Here is a 15,003-nt window from a genome sequence, read left to right on the forward strand (position 1 = left end):
TAAAGGTAAATCAAAATAATGATGTCACTGTCTAAGCAGAGGGATTTGTGCAACCCTATGGAATATAGTCGACACATGAGAAATGAGGTAATAATCAATATTTCAGAATAATTCAAACTCAGATATTGGTGTGTGATATCTGAGCTTTAATTATTTGACTACAAATCTCACCTCATAATACCTCCCAGTGATTTCCAGGATAAACTGAGATGCTCCCAAGCTGGCTTCTTAAAACTGACTAAATATTTAAAAAGAGCCAAAAGAGCCATTCTTTTGAACGGCTCTTTGAAAGGAACGGATCGCGAAGATCCGGATCCCCTCAAAGAGCCATAAATCCCATCACTATTTCTGATGGACGCTATTCGTTTCCATGTTTTTTCGCGCTGGTTTCACTGCAAACTGCGTGCAGCCAATGAGCATATGAAACGTCATCACGTAGCATTACAGCACAGTGTTCGTGGGAAATGTAGGAAGTGCTGCCAGGGGGATAAATGACCAAGAACAGAACCTCATGTCATGCATCACCAGCCAAACTGGCTAGTAAGTTTTAATTAACACCCGCCAAAATGAATTTTAACCCGCATTTGGCGGGTTGGCGGGTGTTAATTTAGAACCCTGGTTACAGTTAATCTTTTATTTAAGGCCAGTTCTCTGTAGTTTCAACACAATTCAGAAACAAAAGCTAAATGCTGAGGTCTGTATCATCTATGTTTGTATTGAATGTAGTCTACTTACTGTGCAGTTACTGCCGTTAATTTCAGATGGTTACGGTTATTGTTTTCAATAGTCAAAAGCCAATTTGGGCTATTAAATACCAAATAAACATCTTGTTTATGCACACTTTCCTTCTTTCTTATTTGTTGTTTAAAGATAAAAAAAAATAAAAAATAACGCAAATAGGTATCGCCATGAAAAATCATGATCGTGCATCCCTAATTACAATTTACTTAAAGACATTTGTAACTTTTTTTGCAATTGTCATTCTTTACTGTACAGGTCTGAGTGAACAAAAAAATAATAATAATAATTTGGTCCATTAATGAACTGGATTACTGTGATCTGCGGTGACTGACTGAAATGAGACCGTTGTAAAGACTGTGATAACAAACAATGGACAGTGAATGCTATTGGTGGGCTTTTTAATTGACAGTTGAAACTACGAATCAGTACAGCTTTAGCGTCATCTGAAAGTAGTTCCGCCAAAGGATATAGAAGTGTGTTGCATCAGAAAGTTTAGTGCGGAGCTAATGAGTGTTCTCCAAAGTTTATTTCAAGTGTGTGCGTGCAGCTAGAAGTTCAAATGTTCTTATCTTTGTTATTAATACATTTGTGTATTGTTGCGGTTTAATTTAATCACAGACTTCAGATATTAATGGGAATACTGTATGCGTGTGTACAAAGATTCAGCAATTGCCATTCCTTTGTGTGAATTAATGTGATTATGATAGTTTATGACAGCTGTTTATATGCTTATCAGACCCGTTATGTGGATTATATGCTTATTTGCATGCGCACCTATGAATGCCTCAAGATTAACGTTCTATCATTGCACCGTCATTTGTTTACATAAAACCGCCGGAATGGCGCTAATAATGTTACGGCCGCGGGTTCGAGTCCCGCTCAGAGCAGTCTGTACACAATGTTGATTTATTGTAATTATACATTGAATATAGTTAATCCTATTTAATGCCTTTTGTAACTATATAATATTGTTGTAAATTTTTATTGTTGTAACACTTATTATTGTGTACCTTTTATTTACCATTATTGTGTGTATACTTTCAGAACCACACATACCCACATATCTACAGTGGAGCATACAAATTAAAGAAGAAACATCAGAGTTATTGCATTCTAACCGGATGTGCCATAGTGATTGCAAACCTTTACTAACCAGCCCCAAATAAATACCAAAAAACAGAGACCCTCGAGCAAGAACTGAACCCCAACTGTTCCTCAGCGCTGCAGGTGTGTGTGTGTGTGTGTGTGAGAGAGAAAGAGTGTGTGTGTGTGTGCGAGAGAGTGTGCATGTATCTGTTCACGGTGTGTGTGTGTGTGTTAAATGCAGAGTATGGGACACTATATACTGTTCCTCAGCGCTGCAGGTGTGTGTTTGTGTGTGTGTGTGTGTGTGTGTGTGTGTGTGTATATGTGTTAAATGCACTAGACTTGGCCACACGTCACATCCTTTCCTTTCCTTTTCCTGAAAGTAAACAGTAATCTTTAATCTGACTGTAACTGCTGTAGAGTATAATGATACTAACTCTAGTTTCTCCAGCTTGAATTGTGTGTTCATCAGTAGATCACTGAGGTGTTTCACTCCAGAGTCTCCTAGTAGTTCATTCCCGCTCAGGTTCAGTTCTCTCAGGTGTGATGGGTTTGATTTCAGAGCTGAAGTCAGGATGACACACTGTTTCTCTGTAATACTGCAATAACTCAGACTGAAGACAGAAAGAGAAAACACAATGAATCAGACACGTTATGTTCATGAAGTCACAGCAGAACAACCTTCATCTGTCAAACACAGCATCTTAATCTGCATTGAGAGAAAGAGAGAAGATAGAAGAAAACTATTTAATAAAGTCACAATGTCTTGATAAAACAAAAAACAGAGGAAGAGTGTCTGAACACCTTTGGATAATTTTCCACAATTTGGTCTTCAAAACAGAAAAACCAATTGTTCAAAAAAAGTTGTTCATTTAATCAAATAATTGACACTTCTCATGATTTATGTACAATTTCTGCTGATTCTTGATAGAAATACAATGAAGTTTTAATTCCTAACAACCTTGTGTGAAAGGTGTTAAAATCTTTCACATCTTTTTATTCCTGTCATATAATTCTTATTTCATCTTTTGTCGAAAACTGATCATATTGTCTAAAATAAAAGTCCTGACTGCTGTGTATTTGTGTTTAAACTGATTCTGGTCTGAACATCACTACAACGTAAATGCATTCGCTCTGCTCTGTCCAGTGACTTGATCAGCTTTGCTACACAGATTCAACTTTGCACATCTAAATAAAACTGTAGGTTTGTCTGTGTGTGTAGATGTGAAGTACAGTAATATTTCTCTGAAACAGGTCAGACTGAAGAAGCAATGCCTGCACAGAATAAAGCCCAGTCTGGACCGGTTCTGTTCAGTTGTGTTACACATTCATTAATCTGGTGTTTGATGACAGAGAGATGATATGAAGCATCAATAAACACTATGAATATGTTCTGATACAGCAGCACAGAACTATTCTGTTGTGTCTCATTAATAAACACAATGAATACAGTTCTGTCCCACTGGATAAAAGAGAAATGTGTGTGTATTTTTGGTATTAACTGAAATGATTGGATATTGGGTTGTGTATTTGACCTGCTGTATGAGCAGAACTTTCACATGTTTAGATCACAACAACTTACTTTACAAGTCTCTCTTACACAAACATATACAGTATAAAATATAGACAGATGAACTATACAAATATATATAGTGCTTCAAACAAGGTAACAGTCAGTGAGGGTGATGGGAAGTTCGTTTTTAAAGGGTCATGAAACCCCAGACTACTTTCTCTGAGATTGTATCAGAGGTGTGCGTGTTGCACATCATAGAAGACAATGTTAGCATCCATTTTAATTGTTGGATAAATCTGGTTAATTCTGGGATTTTTGCCATATTTTTGTCTTCCAGGTTTATAATCTACATTGTGTTGATGAGTTTGTGTCGTGGTAAAGGACTATAATACTTTGATGATGCATCAGTGTATCACAATTCTTCAGACCTGTAGCATAATCCACATCAGATCTCAAACAGAAGTTATTTCACACACTCGCTGCTGTCTGAAAGTGAGTTCTGAGCTATTATTATTAATGTCTTTAACTTTATCAAATGATCCTCGGCACTGATGCTCTCCAGACGCAGAGAAACACCAGCTTCATTCATAACCTCCTCTAACCTAAACTCAGAGACCCAGCTGGTCAAAAAAACCTGGCTGTTGTCCCAGAGGAAGCCTGGACGATCAAGCCCCAGAAGTGACAGAAACCAGACTGACCCTGCCTTTATGAAATTACATTTAAACATAGAAATATACACACACACATATACATTATTTTCTTTAAATCTTCAATCCTCAGTCATGAACACATTCAGCAGTCACAGCAGAAGTTAGAGACAGAATTTAACTGAAGTCTATTCAAAAGTTGTATGAATCTATTCTAAGCTGTATTAAAGGCAAACGATGGTAAACACATTAATAAAATACTGGCCATTTCTAATGTGTTCACATTACTTTCTCCAACCCCTGTGCACTTAAAGGGATAGTTCACCCAAAAATGAAAATGACCCCATGATTTACTCACCCTCAAGACTTCTAGATGTACATAAATTTCTTTTTTCAGACAAATATAATCAGAGTTATATTAAAAATGTCCTGGCTCTTCCAAGCTTTATAACGTGGGGTCCGACTCAAATGAGAATTAAAATAGAGGACTGTAACATTACTAGTCATGTAACATGTGAAATGATGTAAGATACTCACTTCAGTGTGTTGAGTGTACAGTGTTTATCCTGCAGTAGAGCAGAGATCTGATTCACTCTTGTGTCTCCTAGTTTATGTTTACTCAGATTCAGCTCTCTCAGGAGTAACGGGTTTTTACCCACAATTCCAGTCACATACTGACAGCCTTCATCTGCAGCAGGACCCAAAAACCTGCAGAAGAGAAGATGAAGCTGGAATCAACTCAATGTGCATTACATCACAAAGCATTTAAATATTATCAAACATTGTTTGTAACGAAAAGCTCTAGTTCAAGTTTAAACAGTTGAACATTTAAATATACAAATATTTCAAAAAAGTCAAAAGTAAATTATTTAGGACAAAAGCTCACTAGATCATGATTCTCAAAAATCTGAAGATCTTTCTGGCTTTTAAGCAGGAGATGAGGAAAGTTATCAAAGAGATATTCAACAAACACTGGATTACTGATCCACTAACAGAGAACATGATTTGGGTTCAGACCATCTCTGGATAGTTTTATTTAACTGATGTCTGTAATGATGCAACAGTAATTCTGCTCATTATGCAGGTTCAGACGTGTGTGTGTGTGTTATCACTGATCCTCTCCTGACACACATCACATGTTTGTGGTCTGTGATCGATCTGCTGTAGTAGATCTACAGTGTTGTGAATCTGAGCTTGATGGAAATATATGTACAGTGCATTCAGTAGGGCTGTGTATTGCCAAGAATCTAGTTACGATACAGATCACGATACAAGTCGTTATATATTTACAGATGTATCTAAATGCCTACATGCCATAATGGATAGTCATCGCATGTATCAGAATAAGGCTATCTATTTGCTCGCACACGAACAGGTCCATTTCATCTCAGAGACGCATTCTGTCTTTGCGCTTGGCAAATTCCGCCAAGTAAATAGCAAATCAGTCAAGGCACGAACACAACTGGCTCTTAAAGGGAATGGAAGATGACACTCTGATTGGTTTATTGCATGTTACGCCCAAAAAACACCCATTACTCATTAAGAGAATAGAGACAACCAGTTTAGACCATGCGCCCGGGTGCGCAAACCGTTTTTCCGTCGTTAAAAGCAAAAGTGGATTTGGACACTCCCTGAGTGCACCTGTGCTGTGCACTTTACACTTTGCGTTTAGATCGTCAAAATAGGGCCCATAATCTGCCTTGGGCCTTGGACCTTGGTATTATAAAGAATAAGATCCTGAATGTATTACAGTTGGTTTAATACCTTTATCTCAAATAGTGTCAGAGTTGAATTAATTTAAGTGGGTACAGTATATAAAATATTTGAAAAATATGGATTCAGTACTGTATATAAAACAATAAAGGCATAATCTGAAAAACTAAGCCTTGTGCATTATACTGAATAATATTCTGTATATTTTACAGTTGGTTTAATCGAGTGCAGCATTAGTTCAGTCAGGCCACGGAGGCATAGGCTGTGACCAGTTGATGCGGTCAGCTGTCAAATCACTACCACTCTCCTATTAGACTCGGGACATATATATATGTGGCACCACTGCTTGCTTATTATGCTCAACGGCTCATAAACCCTACCTCCCTCCCCATTATAAGCATGAGCATATTACTGTGCACCTTCTGGTTGTCGTCTTCTTTGTTTCAGATCGCTAAGGCTTTCAAAATCTTAGCTGGCAAGCACCTCAATGCTGAGAGACACCCATCTTCATAACCAGACTACAGGATAGACGTCCTACTGCCACATCCACATGATTATCACTGTTTACTTTAAAGACATTTCTAAAAGTCTTAATTATCATGTTTTTCTAAACTCGTGGTTCTGGGGGGTTAATGTTAAAGCTCTTGTAGTTCAATTATTCTTGGAGCATGAACCCCCATACCGCCAAAGATAAATTGTGTTCAATAAACTCAAGTAAGCATGCCAAAGTGGTTGCTGTCTGAAATACCTTTATCAAATGCTGTTGTCATTTAATTGATTTATATTATTGCATACTTTAAAAGTTGTAAAGTTATTAGAAAACACACAAAATGGTAATTAAAAAAAAAACAGAACTAATAATGGGGATTTTTTTCTGAACATTTAATTGTTATTTTCTGCATTATAATGTCACATAGTTAAATGGTGAATTTTTTTAATTCCCTAGAAATTAAGTAAATGATAACTATTGAGGCACCAAACTACTGAACACCAGTACATCCAGTGACTCAAAATGTCTGATTAACCTGTAACTTTTAACACATCTAAACTGTGCTGACATTTATCATCAAAACAACAGCAGCTGCAGCATTTCATCTTTCATGTTTGATCATTTTAAACAACAAATTGTGTACCTTGCTGAATTAGTGAAATAATATGTTGTTCTATAATACACTATAATACACATACCATATTTTCCGGACTATAAGTCACACTTTTTTCATAGTTTGGCTGGTCCTGCAACTTATAGTCAGGTGTGACTTATTTATCAAAATTAATTTGACATGAACCGAGAGAAATGAACCAAGAGAAATGAACAAATAGAAAACATTACCATCTCCAGTTCTCCTTTAGTCTACACTGAGCAGCATAGAGTGCCCTCTCGCGGCTGGAGATGGTAATGTTTTCTTGTGTTTCTAAATAAATGCGACTTATAGTCCAGTGTGACTTATATATGTTTTTTCCTCATCATGACATATTTTTGGACTGATGCGACTTATACTCAGGTGCGACTTATAGTCCAAAAAATACGGTACACACACACAGAGAAATTTTAAATATGTATTATTGATTGTGTATTATTTCATCATGTCTCACCTCAGTAAGTTGAGTTGACAGTTTGGATCCTGTAGTAAATCACTGAGCTGCTTCACTCCTGATTCTCCAGGATCATTTCCTGTGAGATCCAGCTCTATCAGGTGTGAAGGGTTTGATCTCAGAGCTGAAGACAGAGCTTTATAACCTTCTTCAGTGATACTGCAGTTTGAAAGTCTATGAGAAAATCACAGATTGTCACACAAGTACATGTTCTAGAATGAAGAAAATAAAATGATGTACTACAGGGATTTTGGCCTGAATGGACTCTTTTCACAGTAAAGCTGGGTAAAGCTATATACTGGTGAACTCAAACTACATCAAATGCTATTTTTATTTTTTGCAGTTTTATTTTTCCACAATTATAAACTACAGTTGCAATCAAAATACTGCAGTACTTTAGAAATACAAGCTTTTTTGAAGATCCAGGATAAAATCTAAATTGCATCTATAACAGTTCAGTTTTAAAAGCCATATATTAAAAATCATAATGTCAATATATAACCTTATAAAATGTATTATTTTTGAGTTATAAGATTTGAATAAAAGAGCTATGTCACAATAATTCAACCCTTATTTAACATTGCTGTTTTACTTGGCAGTCTAAAGCCTCCAGGTTTTCATCCAAAATATCTTAAATTGTGTTCCAAAGACGAACAAAGCTTCTACGGGTTTGGAACGACATTCATTTTGGAGTGGAGTATCTCTTATTTGCATGGTGTGGAATAAAAACACAATTATGTCTTAAGAAACTCTATTAAAACAGAATTAGCTTGAGCTGTTACACATACACAGAGTCAACCCATGCATGTGCTGAAGTCAACAGAGATCTCACAACGTTATGGAGAAGCTGTAGAGAATATACAACTGTATTACTTTAGAAAGTCTTTAAAGGCTGTAAGAAGATTTCCAAGACATTAAAAACTCTAAGCCTTATTCCTTATCTTAAAGTATGTCGTACCAGAAAACCTTTTTAGGGTGTTGAAGAAAAAACAATAAACCATATATGGTGACAACACCTCCCTTTATAAATCATGTGAATGTATTATGTCCTCACCGAAATCATGGAAAAAGAAAGCAGTACTGACTGAGAAGCCATTCTGTGCTCTCACTACACAAATCAGCGCTCTTTTTTTTTTTTTTTTTTTTTTTTATAAACGCTCTCGGTACAGCGCATGGTTTGCCTAATCTTCCAGCATAGCCAGATCAGTCATGACACTACAGCCACATTTCAAATGACTTCCTGGATGCATGCCAAAAATGGCTTCTTATTATTTTTGTCTTGTTTTTTGATAAAACAATCAAGATGAATTTACTATATAAGCAAAATTTATATTTAGTCTTGTTTCCTGGGGGGATAAATAAAGACTAAATATCTTATCTAACTTGAACTATTAATTTATACATTTAGTATTTGCAATTAAAGGACACGGGAAAGACGCAGCAGCACTTTCTTTTTGTAGTATTGCCATTCTAGCACTAGATTCTCTGCTTAAGCATGCTCAGAGTTGTGCTTATATTTACACACATTCCTATGTTAAAGTACAAGATGGAAGATCCCACACTTTGCATGAGACTGTTCTTACGCACTCATTACACACACATCTGTGCGTACATACTGTTGATAAATGAGGGCCCTGTAATGTAGAGTTTATGCTGGAATTAAAGCCTGCAAATTTCCAAAATTTAAATGAAAAAAACACTATTGATTGTCACAAAACTTACCTCAGCATCTCTAATTTGCAGTTTATATTCTTCAGTCCAGTGCAGAGTAGCTTCACTCCTGAGTCCTGCAGATTATTATTGTTCATGTTCAGCTCTTTCAGATTGGTATCTGATCCAAGAACTGAAGCCAGAGCTGGACAGCTTTTGTCAGTTAAGCCACAATCATTTAGCCTAAAAGAGAAATAAATCAAATCACAAGGTTTTGATACATGAAATACATTTGTTAAATACAAAAAAAATCTATTTATACTAATTTTTAGATTAACATTAAATATACTGCATATATATTAGAATTGTATTGATTTAAATTTCCTACATAAAACAAACTAGCATGCTTGAATAAAACTTTTTTAATAACAGGTAGTAAATTAATAACAGGCTTATATCATTTATGGCAATGAGTTATATATTTAAAAGTGCTGCTCTATCTTGATGAGTTTCTTTTTTGTTTGTAGTTAGAATATTCTTATTTTCGTTACTTTTGTTTGAAAGTATAATTTTTCCATAAGCATAGCACATACCCAACTGTACCATAACCATGACCATAAAACTGTGATACAAACCGAACCATGAAAAAGTTGAACCGTTTCATCCCTAGTATCAATGTAGATTGATGCAATTTTAAGATGAGAACAAAACATGACAATATATATTAAATAACTTACAGAGCTCTTTTGCAGGTTTTGATGACCGCTGATAATCTAATGAGACACTCGTCTGATTTCTTGAATTTCTGAAGCTCAAACTCCTCCAGCTCCTCCTCTGATGTCAACAACACAAAGACCAAAGCAGACCACTGGGCAGGTGAAAGATCAGCAGATGAGAGACTTCCTTTGCTAAGGTGGGTCTGAATGTCTTTCACCAGAGTTTGGTCGTTCAATTCATTCAGACAGTAGAACAGATTGATGGATCTCTCTGGAGACAGATTAAACTCTAATTTCTGCCTGATGTACTGAACTATTTCCTTTTTGCTCTGCTCATTTCTATTTTCCAGTGTCAACAGACCCTGTAAGAGTTTCTGATTGGACTGGAGTGACAAACCAAGGAGGAATCGAAGAAAAAGATCCAGGTGTCCATTATCACTCTCTAGTGCCTTGTCCACTGCAGTCTTGAGCAAATCAATCATGGTTTCACTTTTGTTTTCCTGTTCTGTAGAGTCTTGACCAAACACATATTTCTTGTTGATGTCTAGAAACAGATGTGCATAAAGGGCTGCAATAAACTCTTGAATGCTCAAGTGAACGAAGCAGTACATGGTACCAAGAGTGATCCCCGTTTCCTCCTTAAAGATCTGGGTACACATGCCTGAGTACACTGATGCCTTATAGACGTCAATACCACAGGCTTCCAGATCTGTGTCATAGAAGATCACATTGTTTCTTTCCAGCTGATTAAATGCCAGTTTCCCGAGTGAAAAGATGGCATCTTTATTCCAGGAAACATCGAGGGTATATTCTCCATCATACTTTCGTCTGCTCTGCTGGATCTGAAATCTGAGGAAGTGTGTGTACATTTGTGTCAGAGTCTTAGGAGTGTCTTCAGTATTTGACTCCTGCAGTGTTTTGGAGACATCATTAGCCTGATTGTTTTTCACAACATTATTTCTTTTCTCCTCTAAAATGTTCTGGAGAACAGTGGCTGAAATCCAGCAGAAGACTGGGATGTGGCACATGATAAAGAGACTCTTTGATTGTTTAACATGATCAATGATTTCTTTGGCCTGAATCTCATCCGTGAATCTTTTTCTGAAGTACTCCTCCTTTTGTGCATCATTGAATCCTCGTATCTCTGTCAGCCGTTCGATACAGTCAGGAGGAATCTTACTGGCAGCTGCTGGTCTGCTGGTGATCCAGATGAGAGCAGAAGGAAGCAGATTTCCCTTGATTAGGTTCGTCAGGAGAACATCCAGAGAGGCTGGTGATGAAACATCAGACCACGTCTCATTATCCTTAAAGTTTACAGGAAGACGACATTCATCCAATCCATCAAGAATGAACAAGACTTTAAACTGATTTCTTCTTGTAAGATTCAGTCCTTTTGTCTCTGGGAAAAACTGAGTTATAAGGTCCATCAAACTTAGTTTTTCTTGCTCCTTTAAGTTCATCTCTCTAAATGGAAGAGGAAATATGAAGCTGATATCTTGATTTTCTCTTCCTTCGGCCCAATCCATAACAAACTTCTGCACAGAGACTGATTTTCCGATGCCAGCAACTCCTTTTGTCAGTACAGTTCTGATCTGCTTGTCTTGTTCAGGTGCTTCAAACAAATGTTTGCACTCAACCTGTATCTCCTGTGATTCATGACGTCTGGAAGCAACTTCAATCTGTCTCACCTCATGTTCAGTATTGACCTGTTCACTACAACCCTGAGTGATATAGAGATCTGTGTAGATGTTCTTCAGAAGTGTAGAGTCACCTTGCTTTGCAATTCCTTCAAACACACATTGATACTTCTTCTTTAGGCTACACTTTAGCTGATGAATGAAGACCAGCTCATCTAAACAGAAACAAAAATACAGATATTTAGTCTTATTTTCTCTCTATATTATGACAATCTGACAGATGATCATGAGTCTCTTACCTTCTAGAGTATCAGCAGCTTCATCTTGCTTCATCTCTCTCAGGAAGTAGAGCGTGAGATCAAGAGCTGCTTCTTTCATACTGCATCTGTTCTCATTAAAGTCCTTCACAAAGTACTGCTTGTCCTCTTTTTGTAAAATTTTCTTAAACTTTTCCAGTTCTTTCTTCAGAAATTTGATTACTTTGCTCTCAAGATCCTACAAGGAAAGAAAAGAATGAATGAGAAAAAACATTTTTTATAATATTTCAGTAATTAAAAATATTAATCAAAAATCAAGTTAAGACAAACATTACTTTGTTGTAAATATATATAAAAGGCTTTTGTTCTTATTGTATGGGTTCCTAAAAAGAAACTTTTGAAATAAAAGTTCTGTCACACTCTTACTCAATAACATTTGTTTATTATAATTATTAAATATTCTTGAAAATGTGTTTTATTACCTGGAAGATCTGCAGGAGACTGTCTGTAAAATTCTTGTGTTTCCTGTGAGACTGTACATCTGGATCTAATGTTTCACACTGAAGCCTGAGAGTAAATAAAAAAAAAAATCAAAATACTGAATTTTTAGGAGAGAAAAAAAAAAACGACCAAAATATCTTGTAAATATTTAAGCAAAAAAATAAAAAATAATACTGTGATAAATGTATGGACTATAGGTTTTATGATAATTATTCACTGACAGTCTATGTTTAAAGAAAAATAAGAAACACATCAAATACCGTTTGGTTCGTGATGCTGTTTTTTCACTGAATCTCGGTCCTTCATCCTTTGACCGGTCACTCTTCACAGACACAGAGCTGGACACATGTGAGTCTGATCTTACACTAATGACACAAAGAACAAAACTCTTTACTACAGGAGCTCCTTCAGTCTCAGTTAAAGAGCTTCACTGTTGAGGATGGTAATGAAGCACATTATAGACATGCATTTGTTCATCTATGACTATGGATAGATGGAAAGACATATTCATGTTTGGCTGCATGATCTATTTCCATGGTTAATTTATACCTCCTTGTGTCTGCTTGTGTGATTGTGTTACTGGAAAGAAGCTCCAGACTGAGCTCAATAAAGAGGAAATCAGTGGTTTATTGTTTTATTTCATTCATTTCTATCACAAGCTTCTTAGTGGAGAAATAAGCCAACACAACATTATAATGTCAAAGATAATAAATACCTTTTGATAGATGTTTTTTTCTCACTGAAGTTCGGTGGGTCATCATCCTTTGACCGGTCACTCTTCATAGACACATGTGATCCTGATCTTACACTAATGACACAAAGAGAGAAGAGAAACTTTTCTACATGAATAAAAAGCATCATATGACCCTTTAAATTAAGAGTCATTTTTAATGTCTAAAAAATTTAAGACCTAAAAACCAAAATCACTAATGTGAAGTAATTTACGAAGTACATATCCAGTGCTGAAGAGTGGTTGTAAAATTATAATTTTGATTTTTATTTCTCAGATATTTATCATATAAGGCTACTTTTTAAATATTTTATGTATTTATTTATTTTTTAATTAAGAAGTTCTGAAGCTCTGAAGTTCTGCAAATCATTTGTAAATATAAAACAAAGTTTGTTAAGGTTTAGTTTTCTCCAGTAAACCTCTGAAAGTGCAGCAGTGTTTAAAATGATTATCTGAAAACAGACTCAGTCTTACCTCTGTTTCTGTGAGAGACTCATCTTTCCTCTCTTCTCTGACAGACTGCAGCTAAACTGTCATTGATCAGCACTGGCTTGAGACAACAATCTGCTGTTCAGTGTGACCTGGAGATGAAGAGGTTAATGAGATCAAGAAATATGTTCAGTTAGCAGCAGCAGCAACAAAAACACTATAAAATAAAGTGAGTTACACACAAATGCACTGTCATGTAGAATAACCAGATCATCTTAATGAGAAATGGCTGGTTTAAAAACACTTTCGATTTCACGTCACAAGAACAACAGCATAAAACAAAAGCGGAAATACTGAAAAACCTCCAGAAACACATTCGTTTTCAATAACCCCTTTCTGAAAACTTACTTGCAGTCTTGTCCACTAAGAAGAGAATTTATAAGTATTTGAAACACTCATTTTTTCTGTGCTTTAAGCTTGAAAATTAAGATTTGAAGACATCAAATCCACCGAGCAACACTTTCTCTTGTTATCTGCCTGTTGTTTTCAGTTACTTTCGTTTCCTTCTTCTTCGTGGGTTTTACTGGAGAGTCTCGAGAGAGCTGAACAGTTACTGCCACCTGCTGTACTGGAGAGAGGATATTACACCGAATACTTCTTCTTCTTCTTTTTAATGTTTAACGGCGGTTGGCATCCAGCATAATTGGTGCATTACCGCCACCCTCTGCTCCGGAGTGTGGATCAGAAAACAGGTTCATATATTCATTTACCCCATTCCCTCCTACTCCCCTATCATATATATCCACACACTTCACCATTATTCTACTCTATTATATTACTACTAATAATAATTATAATAATAATAATAAAATAAAAAAAAATAAATAAAATAAAATAAAAAATAAATAAAAATAATAATAATAATAATAATAATAAAAGGAATAATAATAATAGTTATAACCTTCCTCAATACTCCTCTGACTCTTCACACTCTATTATAAACCCCTGTGTCCCTTAAGAAACTCATCAGAATTCTGGTCTGTGCCCTATGTTGAGTGCTCAATAGCCCTTTTAATGTCATGTCCTGAACCTCTGTCTCTCTCAACTTATTCCTCATCATCTCTCTCTGAACATCATACCTGCTGCACCTCAAGACCACATGCTCCACTGACTCCTCTTCCTTGCACACTTCACACAATCCCGTGTCATGTTTACCTATTAACTTTAGTGTTTTATTTAATAAACAATGTCCCAATCTTAACCTAGAGATGACCGTTTCCTCTCTGCTATTTCCACTTCCAATCACTGTACACTTAACATCCCTCTGGATTTGATATAATTGCCTTCCTTTTCCCTCTCTATCCCACCTCTCTTGCCACATTTGATTCCATATCACACTTTTAACCTCTGCTTTGCTGATACTCACTTGCATTTCTATATTTCCTTTTAATAATGCTGTCTTGGCTAATTTATCTGCCAGTTCATTTCCCCTTATCCCTTCATGTCCTGGAACCCACACAAATTGTATTTGCCTTCCTTGATTAAATATTCTTGTGACTGACTGTAGGACTTCGTATAGTATGTCTTGCCGACTTTTTGAATAAAATGACCTTATACTTGCTAACACGGACGATGAATCTGAACAAACTAAAACTTTATGCTGCCCTGTCTTTTCCACCCACCGTAAAGCGATTAATATTGCCAGCATTTCCACTGTATAAACCCCTAACATATTAGAGGTTCTTCTATTAATTCCAATTCCTTTACTTGGAACCACCACACTCAAC

At 36.1% G+C, this 15,003-nt stretch overlaps 2 protein-coding genes across 2 annotated transcripts in view; both read right to left on the reverse strand.

The window, feature by feature from the left end:
- The window catches only part of LOC127987559 (uncharacterized), a 1,718,354-nt gene that overhangs the window by 885,031 nt on the left and 818,320 nt on the right, over window positions 1-15,003 (reverse strand). The gene's annotated exons all lie outside the window — the stretch shown is intronic.
- LOC127987946 (NLR family CARD domain-containing protein 3-like) lies at window positions 7,293-13,299 on the reverse strand. Its single transcript, XM_052590404.1, has 8 exons — window positions 13,262-13,299; window positions 12,773-12,865; window positions 12,309-12,422; window positions 12,039-12,081; window positions 11,599-11,794; window positions 9,684-11,514; window positions 9,019-9,189; window positions 7,293-7,470 (listed from the first exon to the last, which is right to left on the reverse strand). The coding sequence occupies exons 1-8, from the start codon at window positions 13,282-13,284 to the stop codon at window positions 7,293-7,295; spliced, it is 2,649 nt and encodes an 882-aa protein (XP_052446364.1). The 5' UTR covers window positions 13,285-13,299.

Source organism: Carassius gibelio, chromosome B22, assembly GCF_023724105.1.
Source record: "Carassius gibelio isolate Cgi1373 ecotype wild population from Czech Republic chromosome B22, carGib1.2-hapl.c, whole genome shotgun sequence".
In the NCBI taxonomy this organism is placed as follows: domain Eukaryota; kingdom Metazoa; phylum Chordata; class Actinopteri; order Cypriniformes; family Cyprinidae; genus Carassius; species Carassius gibelio.